This window comes from Callorhinus ursinus, unplaced genomic scaffold (assembly GCF_003265705.2).
Source record: "Callorhinus ursinus isolate GAN/ISIS: 27379988/994484 unplaced genomic scaffold, GSC_fseal_2.0 scaffold54, whole genome shotgun sequence".
Lineage (NCBI taxonomy): Eukaryota > Metazoa > Chordata > Mammalia > Carnivora > Otariidae > Callorhinus > Callorhinus ursinus.
Genome location: NW_027397116.1, coordinates 3,597,711 through 3,614,940, shown reverse-complemented (window position 1 = coordinate 3,614,940; position 17,230 = coordinate 3,597,711). Strand labels below are relative to the sequence as shown.

The window sequence follows — 17,230 nt, the reverse complement described above, 5'->3', positions numbered from 1 at the left end:
CCCCATAAGGTAACTACTGTTCTTACCCTCATTTAACAGATGAAGAAACTGAGGCAAGAGAGGTTAAGTAACTCGCTCACCATCACTTAGCTAGTGAGCGGCAGAGTTAGGATTTGGAGCGAAGCCACCTAAAGTTATATAGTCCGGGCTCTCCAGTCCCTTCCCGTAGGTGTGCAGTGATTCTCTTCCCTCGGCTCTTATTTCTTCAGCTAGAGTACGTGAGACATGAATTGGTGGTGGGGGGTGGGGGGGGTGGGCTTGGTTGTTCTTGTTTCCTTAAAGCTATCACCAAGGGGGGGAACACAGCAGAAGCTCAACAAAAGCAGATGAAATGGAACAGAAATCTTTTATTTCTAGGTCACTTTGATCAGAAAGGATGCCTGATAATGGGTGGCAGTGATTTCTAATGGTCTTTTCCCCACATCATTGACTGTTCCAGGCAAAATAATAGTGAAAAGAATGATCATGACAAAAATGATGATCATGATAACAGTGATGACAAAAATGACGGAATCTCTAAACTAAAGCAGAAAAGAGAAGGAACCACACTGAAAATTCTGCCAATGCATTTGTAGAGTGAGAATATATAGTCCATCCTACCACCTACCTCCTTAGGTCTTGATGAGAGTGCTTTCTAATTAAATTTCTTATGGACCAGGTTTTCATAAAGTGCATTTCGATAGAAGAGGGTGAATAAGAGGGAGAGTAAAAAGGAAGGAGAGTAACATCTACTCACCCTGTTTCTAAAACAGCACGATAGACGTATCACCGAAGAATAAAGCTAACACATCACAAGAACGTACGTTAAGGGCTGTATTAAGGGCTATGCAACCTCACAATTAGTGTTTTTTAATTACTTGCCCTGAACAGTTTTCAAGACTAGTCATTTGGATGATGAACTTTCAAGCCAGACGAGCCTCTGAACATCTCTTAAGATGTATGACTTGGCTACTGGACCTATGTAAAGGATAGTTGTCCCTTTTCTGGTTTAAGGGAAAAAAATCAAGCATTTTTAATGCTGTGTATTAGCCTACTCAGGTTGCAGTCATAATATGCTAAAGCAGTAAACTTTCAAAAAAAATGTAGGTAAACCTGAATTTATTAACAGATAGCATTCAAAAATCTAAGTCAGTTTGGAAATTGGAAAGCAAATGGGTGTAGGTACTCATAAGCCCTTGAGCCGACTGTGGTCCCTCTTCTCCCATGTAAATCATCCTCCAGTGGGGTCCTGGACATACAGTGACATCAGTGGATTGATGAGCATACAGGATTCCCTTACATCCAAATCAAAATCATTTTGCCACACACTAGTATGTAGTAGGGTTTTTTTCAGTCTACTTTCTTTTTTTTCATTAATTCTGCTTAAATTATAGTCTTTTACTTTTACCCTTGAGTTTTTAAACTTTTTAGAATGGAAAAAAGTCTCAAAAACAAAAGTCTTACAAAGTATAAAGAACACTGAGATACCCATTGTTCAACATTACTAACTCATGGCCAATCTCATGTCTACCCCTGCCTGCCTCCTATAGTATTTTGAAGCAAATCCTAGGCATCCCATCTTTTATGCATAAATATTTCAATGCTTTTAAATATGTGTGTGTGTGTGTATGATCTTAACATCATTTACATACCTAAAAAACAGATAATTCCTTGATACCATAAATTGTCTAAAGATGTCAAAACTTGTTGCAATCTTTTTTGAATGAAGAGCCAAATAAGATAACTGTATTGCAGTTGGCTGATAAGCATTATAAATTTCTTCCAGTCTGTTTTAGCAGTTTTCAAACAAGAGTGCATCAGAATCCCCTACAAGGCTTTTTAAAACAGTTTCTGATCCTATGTCTGGGGTGGAGCTTGAGAATTTGCACTTCTAACAAGTGCAAGGTGATGCTAATGCTGTAGGGTTTGGAGCCCACTCCCTTTTTAGCTCCCCACTGTCTCTGTCATTTTCCCCCTTGCAATTTATTTACTGAAGAAACTGAGCTGTTTACCCTGTAGAGTTTCCCTCAGTTTGGGTTTTGCTGATCACATGCCTGTTTATTCTTGCCGGCACTTGTCGGTGGGAAGAGAATACCATGTGTGGACGCCTCTGGGTTCAGGTCCTCATCACTGTCCCGAGTTCCCCTGCAGCAGCCTCCCAGGCTGTCTCCCTTACTCTGGACCGTTGTCCATCCTGTCATGGCAATGTCTTTCTATAATATAAGCCTGATTGTGTTGCTTCTCCAAGGAAAGTGGTCCAGTGGCTCCTGGGAGCCTCTAAGTAAACTATTTGGCACGGGAGACCATCCCAGCCTGGATCTCTAGCCCCAGTCACACCCTGCTAAACCTAGGCTCCAGTCAAGCAGAATTTATTTTGAGAATTCTTCATTTTTCACAGTCCTTTTGGACTTTATTACCCTTGTTTTCTCTGCCTGGAATGTTCTCCCGCTTACTTGTCTGATTTCCTCCTGTTCCCTTCTAGACTCTGCTCAAGCATCATCTCCTCCTAAGTTTTCTTTGACCTTTAGACAGCCGGTTCTTTCTCCTCTCTGTATCTCTGTTTGTGTTTTTCATATATTAATCACTTACTAAAAATGGCCAAGTGTCTTAACTTTCTAAGTCTCAACGGCCTCATCTGGAAAATGGGGTTAATAAACTCCAGTCAGAGCTCCTTGATCCAACCTTCTCTTATCCAAATCTTCCCCTGCATCCTCTCCGTCCTCTCTGCAAAGCGCACGGCACATCGAATGCTCTTTGCCATGCTTACGCACTTCAGCTCCCACCTGTGAATTGTGGAACGTTATTTGTTTTGTTAATTTTAATCACATAAATTGACAAAATATTAGGTGAATTAATATGAATGCAAAAAGAATTGCATCTATGAAAACTGAATGGTTTGGAATGACTCAATAAAAGCAAGTTGCTGAACATAATTGTTTTGACTTATTTGTGGGTGAAATAACAGAGACTGAAAAAAGTAATAATTTAGAAAGATTCAGCCCTTCTATCCTTTCTTAGTGTTTCAGTTCACAGTTCCACGTTAAGGAAACAAAAACTGGAAATCGGAGGTGATACATTTTGGTTTTAAAACATTTTATCTTTGGAAAGCATCCACCATAAAGCATGGGATTTTTGTCATTACAAGTTCTGTTTAAATTCTTCCCAATTTTTAAAAAGTTTGAGTTGCAAATGTTTGGTTCTTTCATATTACTGCTACAAAGTATGCATGGAAAACAAAATAAATACAGTAATTCTTTGGAATAAATAAGCCAGTCATGCATGATCAAAACAAAACCAAAAAATGAAAAGAACAACAACAAAAAAACCAAAACCCCACAGAAACCCCAAAACCAGTGGAACTCCAAACAATAGGCCCACACTCAAGGAAAATGCCTTGGCCCTACATAAAAAAGTGAATGGGTATGTATTTGTATGTGTTAAGTTAAAAGTGTCTGAAGTACATAAAATATTTTTGTGTGTGTGATTCTATTCTGTAATTGACTTTTTAGGTCAGAACAGCTCAGGTGCACCAGGCTAGGTACAGGGATTGATAATACATAGAATCCTCTAGGAGAAGGATGAGCAACATTAATGACTGTAATGCTTATTGCAATAGAAGTAGCTAAACATAGAGAAAGGAACCATTAATTCTCTTTGGCAAGAATTTTGGGTACTGGTCAGCAAGAATTAGTAAAAACCCTTGCCTTCAAGGAGCATAGAGTATAGATGGGGCAGCATTGGAATAAATCAACAAAGTGTGCTAAGTAGAGAGGAATACTACCTGCTTTAGGAGCATAGAGGAGGATGTCTAACAGATCCAAGAATGGTTTCTGAGAGTTTGGCCAGAGCCAAATTCTGAAGGGTTTATTGGAGGTGGCAGAGAAAAAGTTGGAGGAAAAGCATTGGAGACAACAAATAATGTAGACTAATGTACAAAAAAGTAAGCAGACAAGAAACAGTAGGTAGCTGAGGATGACTGGATCATTAGGGAGAAATGGAGAACTGACAAGCCGTGTGGTCTCTTCGTGATTAGCTAAGGGATTTAGTTTGAGAGCTCCAAGAAGCCAGTGAGTACAAGCAGAGAAGTGGCATAATCAGATGCACATTTTAAGATCACTCTGGTGGCAGGGTGGACATAGATGAGAAAAGGCAAGCCTTTGGACAGGTTAGGAGGCCAACCACTCATCAAATACTAAGCACCTACTGTGTGCCAGGGGACACTGGTCACCAAAAATACACAGTTACATTTTCACGCGTTCCAATCTGGTGAGGGAGATAGATGTCAAATTGTCAGACAAGTGAACATCTAGTTACAAAAATTGTTACAAGTAATTCCTGTGAATCACTGAATATAACAGTGTGAGTGGAGTATATGACTGACTGCCTAGCACTCCTGATAACGGTTTCCTCTAGGGAACCATACCTCCCCAACTGCATGTGGTACGTCCTGTCGGTCACACCTTCCCTTGAAGCTGGGTGCAGGACCAAGGCTAGCCGGTTAGAGTATTCTGTCCTGGTGCCAGTGACTGGGCTCCAGACTGGGCATACGGGCCAAACAAAACCAATCAGGAACTACTCTAATATTTGATAGGTGGATCAAAGGAAAGAGAAGGCCTCTGATCCTTTTGGGTCACAAGCTATAAGTACATAGGCTTGAACCATTCACCATTCTTTCTGATGAATGTAGAGAATGAATGAATGAATCCAATACACATAAAGAAGTAGAGCAGAGGTGTGTGTGGGGGCAGGGCGACTTTGACAACATTATTTGAACCCCTAGATCTAACTGCCTACAGCTGAAGCCACATTTGAACTTCCCAGGTACATTGAAGGGAATAGAGGAGGAGGAACACACTTTGGGGTAAATAATGAGTCCATTTATTTTTAAGATTTTTTTAATTATTTGAGAGAGAAGAAGCATGAACAGGGATGGGGGAAGGGGCAAAGGAAGAGGGAGAAGCAGACTCCCGACTGAGCAGGGAGCCCGACACGGGGCTTGATCCCAGGACCCTGGGATCATGACCTGAGCTGAAGGCAGATGCCCAACTGACTGAGCCACCCAGGTGCCCCATATGAGTCTATTTAGACAAAATGAATGAAAGAAGGTTTGGGATAGCGAGGCAGGAATGCCTAATGGAGTCTGGATCTATGTTCCTGGCACTCAGAAGGGAAATCAGGGGTTGTATATTTGGGAGTCATCAAAATGCCAGTGAAAGTTGAAGTCATAGGTTTGGCTGTGATCTATGAGGAGGATCTATAGATTGTGAAGGCAGAAGACCAAATCCTGGGGGACATTATCATTTAAAGGAAAAATAGAGACAGAGATGTCAACACAAGAATACCCAGGAGAAACGGAGGCTTCTCGAGCTGAAGATGAATAAGGTTAAGATGTGGGCACCCTTCGTTCTCTCAAAAAAAAAAAAAAAAAAAAAAAGACGTGGGCACCCTTGGTTCTTCTCACACACATTCCCCACAGCCAACCAAGTAGCATATTCTCTTGGCTTTGCTTTTCTCATTCCCTCCACCGTGGCCTACAATCACCTCCCACCTAGCTTATCGCATTAGCAGCCTGACTGGTCCACTTGCTTCCACTCTTTTTGTAAGGTAGCAACAGTGTGTGATTCCTTTAAAAAGTAAGCCAGAGTGTGTAACTCCTCTGCTCAAAACTCGCCATTGGCTCCCTGGATTAGTTTGCTACAGCTGTTATAACAAAGTACCACAAACTGAGTGGCTTAAACAACAGAAATTAATTTTTTTTTTTTTTTTAAGAGTAGGAAGTCTTGGGGCGCCTGCTTGGCTCAGGTCACCATCTGAAGGTCGTGGGATCAAGTCCCGCATCGGAGTCTGCGCTCAGCATGGAGTGTGCTTGTCCCTCTCCCTCTACTCCTCCCCTAGAAGATGCCCGGCCTCTCCAGTGCTTACTGGCTGGATCTGGGTCACATGCCCATCCCCAAACCCATCAATGTCAAGGGGAATAAGAACCCTGGTTGGTTCAGTCTACTCCTGATTTGTCCTAGTTATGTGAGGAGAGTTTGCTAGCCTGGGAAAAGGGAGAAATGGCTTTTGCGTAGGTTACTAATATTAAGCGGTATGAATGATGATGTAGAGAGGCCATTCAAGGGAGAGATGGGCTGCTGTGGGGGCCATCGTGTCCTTGCGGGGCCGGCAGCCTCTCGGACTCTGTACCTTGCTGTCTGCTGCCACCTGGTGCAGGGAGATTTCTATCATGACCGATATCCACCCAGCCCCAAGTTTTGGGGGCACAGGATAAAGCAGCTGGGTGGTCAACATTTCAAAAATGCCATAACTATTTGAATCTGTGAACCGCATTCTTGCATTCCTTCTTTGTTGCATGGGTTTGCTTTCTCTAGTTTTCTAACTTTAATGCGGGGGGAGGGGGTGCGGGGCGGGGGCGCTGCTCAACCTACTGCTTATGTGCGTGCGCCGCCTAGTGATGGTAACTGGCTCTGCCAGCTCGCCAGGGGCATGATGGGCTTTGTTCTTGGAGCTACCTGTCCACTGTGCACGGCAAGGGAGGCAGGGAGAAAGGACCACACACACCGAGAGGATTCTAGAATGGGTGTAATGGGGCCAATGGGAGGCTCCCTATGGTTGAGCTTAAGACACAGACCTCGTAGATGCATGGCAGGTGTGTTAACATTTTCCATTCCTAGACCCTCCTTCTGTCACTCCTCAAGCCTTTCAATATCTTTCCATGAAAAAAAAACACACACACACACAACGAAAACAATAAAAAAGGTCTGTCCCTCCCTCGACTGGCAACCATCCTTAAAAATAAGAGAGAAAGGGGCACCTGGGTGGCTCAGTCGGTTAAACATCCAACTTTCAATTTCGGCTCAGGTCATGATCTCAGGGTCCTGGAATCGAGCCCTGCATCAGGCTCCCTGCTCCGCGGGGAGTCTGCTTCTCCCTTCCCCACTCCCCCTACTTGTGTTCCCTCTCTCGCTGTGTGTCTCTCTGTCAAATAAATAAAATCTTAAAAAAAAAAGAATTTTAAGAAGGAATTTTCCTCATGAGCACAACATCGGAACTCTGTCCGAGTTTCCAGCTTAGTGTCCTGCAGAGTTTGGATTCAGGACTGCACATCAATTCTTACTTGAAAGTCCAGGCTGACAGCCTGACCTGGGGACTTCAGACTCGCCAGCCCCCAGCACTGTGTAAGCCAATTCCTTAAAACCTCTCTCTGTCTCTCTCATTCTGTCTACATAATACATCCTATTGAATCTGTTTCTCCGGGAAACCCTGACTAACAGAACATCTGTGGTGGAGCTGGCTAGCTGTGTTCCCAAATGCGTACTTGGCTAACTAACTAGTTAACTAACTATGAGTGACACTTCGGTATAGCCATGCAACGAATTTCTCCCCACTGGGTGGGGAAGCAAAGTGATATGAGCCACTTCCATGACTGACCCATTACACCTTCTTGCTCTTTTTCTTTTCTGGATGACCGGCAGGGTGACACTGAGAACATCCTTGGAAACCACATGTTGATGCCGGCATCCTGATTCCTTCAGTAACTCTGTGCAGCTGAGCTCCCTCCTCCCCACTCTGGCTCCACAGATCTTGAACATTCTCACCTAGATGTCCCTGGACTGTTAGGTAAGTTGTAAATAAATTTCTACTGTTTTCAAGTTATTGCATTTTAGATTTGTTTAATAAACTAGTTTAACATACTCTGACTCATACAGAAATTGGTACCCTGAAGCAGAATGCTATTTAAAATAAACACCTTGTGATCTCTCTCTCATGCTCTCTCTCTCTCTCAAATAAATAAATAAATAAAATCTCTAAATAAAAAAATAAAAAACACCTAAGGGGTGTCTGGGTGGCTCAGTCAGTTAAGCAGCCAACTCTTGGTTTCAGCTCAGGTCATGATCTCAGGGTCCTGGTGATGTAGGAAAGAAGGTTAGGATTTGAAGCCGACGGCCAAGAAAGAATTCTCGAGATGTCTTTGGTGCAAAAAGGTGATTCTATTAAAGCACAGGGACAGGCCCCGTGGCCTGAAAGAGCAGCACTGGGGTCATGAGCAGTGGCCCATTACATACTTCCAAGTTGGGAAGGGGTTAGGGAGAGCGTAAGTCTCTAAGGAATTTTGGAAGCAAGGTTTCCAGGACCTTGAGAGGGCTAGCTATTGTTGGGAAAAGGGCGTTTATTACCATCTAATAAAACCTTCGTCACAAACCTTCAGATGTGTATCGGTGGACCATATGCTTGGGGGATGATTGCCAACACTTATCTTGGGGGGTAGAGATAAAGGAAATTTCCAAAGGAATTTTTATATGTTAAAGTAGACTTACAGGATCCTGGGGCAGGGAAGGGGGGTGTTCAGGCTAAGATTGCCTTTTGCCCTTAGCCAAGTGTCAACATCGAGGCAGTTGAGTCCCTAGAGGAATGCACTCTGCCTGTTTCAAGGACTTGTCAATGGGTTGTAGGTAGGAAGGAAATTTAGTTTTTATTTTTTTTAAAGATTTTATTTATTTATTTGACACACAGAGAGAGACAGCGAGAGAGGGAACACAAGCAGGGGGAGTGGGAGCTGGAGAAGCAGGCTTCCCGCCGAGCAAGGAGCCCGATGCAGGGCTCGATCCCAGGACCCTGGGATCATGACCTGAGCCGAAGGCAGATGCTTAACGACCGAGCCACCCAGGTGCCCTGGTAGTAAGGAAGTTTTATAATTTTTCTTCTGCCTTTGTTTCCCACATCACTGGGATCAAGCCCCGCTTCGGGATGCTCAGCAGAGAGTCTGCTCGAGGATTCTCCCTCTCCCTCTTCCCCCCCACCTGCCCATGCTCTCATGCTCTCTCTCTCTAAAATAAATAAATCTTTTTTTAAAAAGTTTTTATTTGTTTATTTGTCAGAGAGAGAGGGGGCACAAGTAGGGGGAGCAGCAGAGGGAGAGGGAGAAGCAGGCTTCCCGCGGAGCAGGGAGCCCGATGCGGAGCTCGATCCCAGGGCCCCGGGACCATGACCTGAGCTGAAGGCAAGACGCTTAATCGATGGGCCACCCAGGCGCCCCTAAAATAAATAAATCTTAAATAAAATAAAATAACACCTAAAACACAGGCATTGGCTTAGTAGATGCATAGCAGAAGGTTAGTAACTGATATCACCAGCTGAAAAGCTAGTGTTTTGGTAAAACGTTCGTGGAACGGTTTCTGTGGTAACTTGAAAGGCAGATATAGTTCCCATTGTGCCCGTACTTCTAGAGTAGGTGGTTGGAATGAGCCAGAAGGTATGAGGTGGCTGCCTTTTGCTGTTTTTAGCTAGGTATTACTAGGAAGAAAGGAGCTCAGGTTAGACTCTATGGGTTTTGAAGAAAAAGAAGGGAACGAAGAGTCCAGAATTTGGGACCCTGTAGATATTGAAAAGCCAACTGCTTCAATTGCATAAATAGCAAGGGACAAGACTTTTTGGCCTTGTCTCAGCAGCCTCTCATTAAGACATCTCAGGCCAACAAAGATCTCATTCCAATCTTGCCCAGTTGTTTCAGGCGGTTTCAAGGCAGGTGCCACTAAATTGGGAAAGAGGAGCTTAGGGGCAAGGAAGCCTGTCATGAAACAGGTTAAGGACTCCATCTAGAAAAGACCTCTGTGTATGGCTCCTGAGACATGGACTGGATAGAAGCAGAGTAAATAAATGCCTTGTAGGTTTTTAAAGTGAGAGTATTCCTGAAGAAACCACAGGGAGCCTGGCTGAAAAAGAAGTGTTTGTTAAAACAAATCTTGTGCTCCCAAACTTGCAGACATCAGGGTGCGAAAGTCAAATAGTCCTCCAGAAGGCACACTCCTTAGCAACTGCTTGAGGATTTCTATTCATTACAGGTTTCTAGTATTTCAAATAGGACGTGTTTTGCTGTAGTTAATATTTCTTCTGCTTGAAGTTCATTGAACTTGGATTGCTAAATTTATAGTTTTCATGAAATTTGGAAAAATGTTGGGCGCCTGGGTGGCTCAGATGGTTGGGCGTCTGCCTTCGGCTCAGGTCATGATCCTGGAGTCCTGGGATCGAGTCCCGCATCGGGCTCCCTGCTCCTTGGGAGCCTGCTTCTCCCTCTGCCTTTCTCTCTCTCTGTGTCTCTCTCTCTCTCTGCCTCTCTCTCTCTCTGTCTCTCATGAATAAATAAATAAAATCTTTAAAAAAAAAAGAAATTTGGAAAAATGTTGACCATTATTTCTTCGAAATGTTTTTCTTTCCACCTCCCAATGCCCCCACTTCTGAGACCAATTACATACATATTAGGTCACTAGATAGTGCCCCACGGCCCAGAAATGCTCTGTTTATTGTATTTTCCAGTCTTTTTTTTCTCTTTGTGTTTCATTTTGGAGAATGTCTACTGCCATGTCTTCAAACCCATTAATCTTTTCCTCTGCAGCATCTGTTAATCCCACTTGGTATGTTTTTAAATTTCAGATATTATGTTTTTCATCTCCAGAAGTTTGATATAGATCTTTTATGTATCTTTTCCTCCTCATGATGTTTATTTTTTCCTCTACCTTCATAAGCATATTGAGTACTTTTATGATAACTTTTAACATCCTTTTCTATTAATTCTGTCGTCTGCGGTTTCTGGGTCTTTCTTTTGATTGATTTCTCTCCTGGTTGTTTGCATACATGATAATTTTTGGTTGGCTCTAGACATTCAGGGTTATACTTTTTTAGGTGCTAGACTTTGTTGTATTCCTTTAAATATTTGGGCGTTTTTGTTCTGGGGCACAGATGAGTTACTTGGAATTGATTGGATCCTTCTGAGACTTGCTGATAAGCATTGTTACAGCAGACCCAGAGTAGCCACTGGGGCTGATGTGACCCCACTATTAAGGCAATATCCTTCTGAGGACCCTACACAGTGCCCTCTCTTATACGGTCTTTCTATTCTGGCTGGTGGGAACACAACAATTCCCAGTCCCATATGAGCTCAAGGGATTTTCCTGCTTATCCCTTTCTGGTGGGTGTTTCCTCAGCCCTGAATTGTCTCCTCCCTACTGAGTACCGTAATACGTACTTTATAGTACTATAGATCAGTACTTAGCCTTCAAATCAAGGGCGCTCTCTGCTGATCTCCAAAGCTCTCTTTGTATAGCTCCTTCCTCTTTAGCCCCCTTCATATTCGTGAGCTGGAAATTCTGTCTCCTTGTTCAGGAAGGTGGCTGGCCTCTATTTGGGTTCCCTCTCCCTGCCCTGTGGCCTGGAAACTCTTTTTAGGCAGACAGCTGGGAAGCTTGAAGGGCTCACTTTGGACCACTATCCTATGTTACCTCTTGTCCTGTATCTGTAAATTATTGCTTCCTATATTTAGCCCAGTTTTCTAGTTGTTTAAGACAAGAAGATATATCTAGTCCCTGTTATTGCATCATCATTGGAAACAGAAGTGTCAACTTCCTCGGATGAGGACATGGAGGAGAGCAGATGAAACAGTATTACAGTCAAGGACTTAACATTCTCTGGGTTTTCTCAGATCTTTTTTTCCCTTCTTATCTTTACTGAGGTATAATTGACAAAAATTGTATATATTTAAGGTGTACGACCTGATGTTTTGATATAGGTATACACTGTGAAATAATCACCACGATCAAACTAATTCACCTGTGCATCTCCTCACATGGTTCTCATTTTCCGTGTGTGTGTGTGTGTGTGTGTGTGTGTGTGTGTGTGTGTCCCCATCCTTCTGGCTAAGCGAGGGACTGACCTGGACCGCCTAGGAACCTACGCCACTGAGTCTCCCAGACCCTGCTCCTCACCTGGAGGCCCTTAAAGCTGGGGTACGCCCCGGGGTGACGGGCATCCGTTCTCCCTGCCTCCCCGCCCCGCCGGGCCCGCCCCTCCCTTCCCCGCCGGCCCCGTCCCGGCCCTGAGGGCCCCGCCCCTCGCCCTGCCTCTCCACTGCCCCGCCCCTCCCCCAGCCCCCGCGGCCCCGCCTCTCCCCGTCAGCCCCGCCTCTCCCCCCGCTCCTCCCCTCCAGACCCCGCGGCCCCGCCTCTCCCCGTCAGCCCCGCCTCTCCCCCAGCTCCTCCCCAACAGCCCCGCGGACCCGCCCCTCTCGCGTCCTGGAGGGCCCAGCTGCTCGCCCCTTCTCTCCGCGGCCCCGCCCCTCCGCGCCAGCTCCGCCTCTGCCCGCGGCCCCGCCCTGCCCGCCCCGCCTCTCCCCGCCAGCCTCTCCTTCCGTCTCGCTCCTCCCCGCCGCCCGCTGCGTCCGGCTCCCATGTGTCTCCGAGCCCGCTGCGCTGCGCTCGCTCCGCTTCTCCGCACGCTTCGGCCTGCTCCTGCTGCGGCCATGAGCACTGGCACTTTCGTTGTGTCGCAGCCGCTCAATTACCGCGGCGGGGCCCGCGTGGATCCGGCGGACGCCTCCGGCACCGAGAAGGCGTTCGAGCCGGCAACCGGTAACCGGGCGGAGACCGGACTGCGGGGCCTGGGCGGCGGTGCAGGGGGGCGGCGGCGGGGCCTGGGCGCTTCCCCGCCCCACTCGTGGAGGTGTTCTACTGCCTTGAACCTTCATTTAGTGCGTTCGGCAGACGTTTGCTGGGCATAAGTGAGTGACGGTGTGGAGAATAGAGTTGTGTGTGCAGGCCGCTAAGGACTCCGTGCAAACGCGAATGCATCTGGACAGGAACAGGGAGAGAGTCTAGAAAACTGGTAAAGCTGGTGAGTTGCGTCGCGGGGGGGGATCGTAGGTCGTGCTACAACGGCCTGAAGAGTCTACAAAGCCACGGTGCGTGAGGTTGTGCCCCTGTTAGTTATTAATTTTTAAAGTTAGAACGGCAGTAATGTATTCAACTTTGCATGGGAAAGGATTAGGATTTCCAGAAGGACGCAGGTGAAAACATTAGTGCCGAGAATGGAGAAGCATTCACAGATGACTCTAAGGAGCCTGAATGAGGGCTTTGTTGCGATCTCCTAGCGTTAAAATATTTCTTGCATGAATTAGAATTGGGAAAGGGAAAAAAGCCCAGGTTTTATCCAGTGCTTGAGGTTGCCAAATACCTGGCAAATACCCGTGCTGGGCCCTGGATTTGCTCTCAGAATTCTGAGGATCACACAGCTAATGAGGAAGAGGTTTTGGTTTTTGGTTTATGTTTGTTTTGTTGAGATTTATGTAATATTTATGGGGAGAAAAATGTAAATGTGTTGTGCAAACCAGAATGGCAGGTGGCCAGAGGGACACAACTGGATTGCGAAGGGCTGCAGAATTTAGGATTGATCCATCCCGCTAAACCACGGAGCAGTAGTAACCTTGTCAGAGCAGGAAGGGACCCCAGGGGTCAGTGGACTCTTGCAGAGGAAACAGCCTCTCCACCCCCATCCCTGTAGTCCTACAGGAGAAGGAAAAATTGCTCTTTATTTTAATTACCTACAGTGTGTGCAATCCTTAGCCACTGCCCTTACCAACTAGCTATTCAAATTTGTAACAAATGGCAGGCTTGTGAAATCTTCCTGGAAAAAGCAGAGTCCCTGGAGTTCTTGGGGGATGGAAAAGGAACTGCCGATTTGGTGTACTTAAAGTAATTCCTGTTGGTAGAGGCAGTCACAACCCTTGGGATGCGGGGTTCATATTTTGCATCGGGATAGGGAATAAGGTTGGAGTAAGAAAAGGAGAGACTTTTGAGAAAAATTTTTTCTTTAAGATTTTATTTATTCATCTGAGACACAGAGATACAGACAGAAAGACAGAGCATGAGCAGGGGAAGAGGCGGACAGAGAAGGAGAAGCAGGCCCCCCACTGAGCCAGGAGCCCGATGCGGGGGCTCGATCCCAGGACCCTGGGATCATGACCTGAGCTGAAGGCAGACGCTTAACCATCTGAGCCACCCAAGCGCCCCATGAGAAAAATTTTTTCTTGTGTTTAAGGATAGGTTTTCCCGATATTACTGTTTATTAACCACACTCATGAAGTGAGTGTCTCAGTAGTATGATACGACTTATGTAGAACATAGACCAGTGATATCAAATCAGAATTTATAACCCAGGGGACTGAGGACTTTCAACTTTGATTTTGCAAGACCCCTGAGATTCTCAAACATTGTTTTTGGTTTTTTTAAAGATTTTATTTATTTGACAGAGAGATACAGTGAGAGAGGGAACACAAGCAGGGGGGAGTGGGAGAGGGAGAAGCAGGCTTCCCGCGGAGCAGGGAGCCCGATGCGGGGCTCGATCCCAGGACCCTGGGATCATGACCTGAGCCGAAGGCAGACGCTTAACGACTGAGCCACCCAGGCGCCCCTGATTCTCAAACATTGTTAAGGAGAGTTTCAAAACCCAGCTATAAAATAGAGGAGGAAGGGGTTCCTAACCTGAAGTTTGTGCTGTGCTTAGGGCAAGGACACATTCTCTCTTTAATTCTGTGATGCAGTGAAGTACAGTTTTCTAGAGAGAAGTCTGCACCTTTTGTTAGATTCTTTTTTTTTTTTAAATATTTTGTTTATTTGACAGAGAGAGACACAGCGAGAGAGGGAACACAAGCAGGGGGAGTGGGAGAGGGAGAAGCAGGCTTCCCGCGGAGCAGGGAGCCCGAAGCGGGGCTCGATCCCAGGACCCTGGGACCACGACCTGAGCCAAAGGCAGATGCTTAATGACTGAGCCACCCAGGCACCCCCTTTTGTTCGATTCCTAAAGGGTTCAGTCACCTCAAAACAGAGTTAAGAACTGTTGGCATAGGGGTGGTCATGAAATCAAACCATAGTTGAAAACAAGAAGGGGGTCACTAAAAGGGAATTTGGATACACAGTACTTTCTTTATTTTATTTATTTATTTTAAGATTTTATTTCTTTGACAGAGAGAGACACAGCGAGAGAGGAAACTCAGACAGGGGGAGTGGGAGAGGGAGAAGCAGGCCTCCCGCTGAGCAGGGAGCCGGATGTGGGGCTTGATCCCAGGACCCCGGGATCATGACCTGAGCCCAAGGCAGACGCTTAACGACTGAGCCACCGAGGCGCCCCCACAGTACTTTCTTTAAATGGGAGGTGACAGTTGGAGATAACACTGTGTTTCCGGTTACAGGCCGAGTGATAGCCACCTTCACTTGCTCAGGAGAGAAGGAAGTAAATTTGGCTGTGCAAGATGCCAAGGCCGCCTTTAAAATATGGAGTCAGAAATCTGGCATGGAGCGCTGTCGAGTTCTTTTGGAGGCGGCCAGGATAATAAGGGTATGTTTCACGTTTTTTCTCTTTCAGAGATGTCCCCCTTGAGTTGCTCTGAGGGTTCTCTGTGATGGTTTGCAGTTAGACTTTGATGCTCTGTTAGGCGATGCCTTTTTTATGAAATTAAAAATCATTTTCGTGTGATCCCCTGGGTATCTAGGACATACTTTCTTTGAATAATTGCCTTCTGGATCCTGGCTCTCTGTGACCTCTCCCTTGGCAGGTTGTTTTTTCCATCTTTGTTGTCATGTGTCCTTTGCAGCTTGTCTCCTTTTTTAACTCTGTGTACTTGTCCCGAACCGTTTATTTTTTCCTTTGATGACTCTTAAGTCTACCGTTCTTTTTTCGGGCACATTTTCTACCTTAATTGCCTGGGAAGATGTCATAGATTGATAGATGTTCCCTTCTTAAAAAACAAAGTTGGGGCACCTGGGTAGCTCAGTCAGTTAAGCATCGGACTCTTGATTTTGGCTCAGGTTGTGGTCTTGGGGTTGTGGATCGAGCCCTGTGTCAGGCTCTGCACTCAGCGGGGAGTCTACTTGAGACTCTCCCTCTCCCTCTGCCCCTCCCCCATCCTCCCTCCTGCTTGAATGCTCGCTCTCTCTCTCTCTCTCTCTCTCTCTCTCTCAAATAAATAAATAATCTTAAAAAAAACCCAACAAAGTTAAAACTTCTTACGGTCTTTTTTTTTTTTAATTTTATTTATTTTGGGTAATCTCTATACCCAACATGGGGCTCGAACTCATGACCCTGAGATCAAGAATCCGCATGCTTCACTGATTGAACCCCTAAGCTTTTTAGTCTTAAAAAGCAAAAGGACTAGAGATGCTTATTACAGAAAATTAGAAGATTCAGAAGCATGTACACCAAAATATGAATTGTGGTTATCTCTGAGTGGTAGAACTCTGGTGATTTTTGTTCTCACGAGTGTGTTAAGTCAGAAACTGTGATGTGTCTGAGAATTACTATACATATGTATGTACATATATATAGTGACAGGAGACATGAAGCTTGCGGGATTAGAGAAAGATATGTTGTTTTTTTAAAGATTTTATTTATTTGTTTATTTGAGAGAGGGAGAGCACAAGCAGAGGGGAGGGGCAGAGGGAGAAGCAGGCTTCCCGCTGAGCCGGGAGCCTGATGTGGGGCTCGATCCAGGACCCTGAGATCATGACCAGAGCCGAAGGCAGACGCCTCACCAACTGAGCCACCCAGGCGCCCCGAGGAAGATACGATTTATCATTCACAGCAAAATGCAGCAGTCAGGGCACTACCTTAATACTAGTTTTCTGAGCTCCAGTCCCCACAGGGAGATGCAGTGAGAGCTACCGATTACCCTGTCACTTGCAGAGGTTGCCTCCCAGCAGGGGAACCCTAAAGTTATGAGACTCAGTTTAGCAGGAGCTGCTCTCACGCCTGTGTCTGCTCTACCCTGGAGCGAGGGAGATGGCTCACTAAGCAGATCGCCTCCAGGGTTCAGGGGGAAGGTGTTACCAGCTTTATTACCTTGGAAAGTTAGCAGGTGTCTCCAGACATGGGAAGCAGTGAGCTTTCCATCTGCACATCTCTCTGGGCACCTCTGTCTTTAGGCAGACACTGTGACTGCCTTCCAAGGCCTTTGCCACTCAGCTGGCCAGTGTCCTCTGCTCGGAAAGCCTGGGCCACACAGAGATGAAGCAGTGTTCATGGAGGATTTCCTCCCAACTAAGTATTTTCCTCTGTCGTCAAAAAATTATTTTGAGGGGCGCCTGGGTGGCTCAGTTGTTAAGCGTCTGCCTTCGGCTCAGGTCATGATCCCAGGGTCGTGGGATGGAGCCCCGCATCGGGCTCCCTGCTCGGCGGGAGGCCTGCTTCTCCCTTTCCCACTCCCCCTGCTTCTCCCTCTCCCACTCCCCCTGCTTGTGTTCCCTCTCTCGCTGTGTCTCTCTCTCTCAAATAAATAAATAAAATCTTTAAAAAAAAATTATTTTGAATTAGATAGCCCAAATGTGGTAACTCAAGCAGATAATTTATTATTTTAGTTTGTCTCACTTTTCCCTAGTGGATAAGCATTTAGGGTTGTTGTGTCCTCTTAAGAACTGGCCCCTTTGGAACC

General features: G+C 45.8%; 1 protein-coding gene across 1 annotated transcript in view; it reads left to right on the top strand.

Moving 5' to 3' along the window:
• Nucleotides 1-12,156: 12,156 nt before the first annotated feature.
• ALDH9A1 (aldehyde dehydrogenase 9 family member A1) overlaps nt 12,157-17,230 on the top strand; it is a 13,926-nt gene continuing 8,852 nt past the window's right edge. The window contains exons 1-3 of the mRNA XM_073884078.1: nt 12,157-12,380; nt 14,996-15,172; nt 15,359-15,384. Coding sequence (XP_073740179.1) covers nt 12,200-12,380; nt 14,996-15,172; nt 15,359-15,384 — 384 coding nt within the window. The 5' untranslated portion in view covers nt 12,157-12,199. The remainder of the gene's footprint in view (nt 12,381-14,995; nt 15,173-15,358; nt 15,385-17,230) is intronic.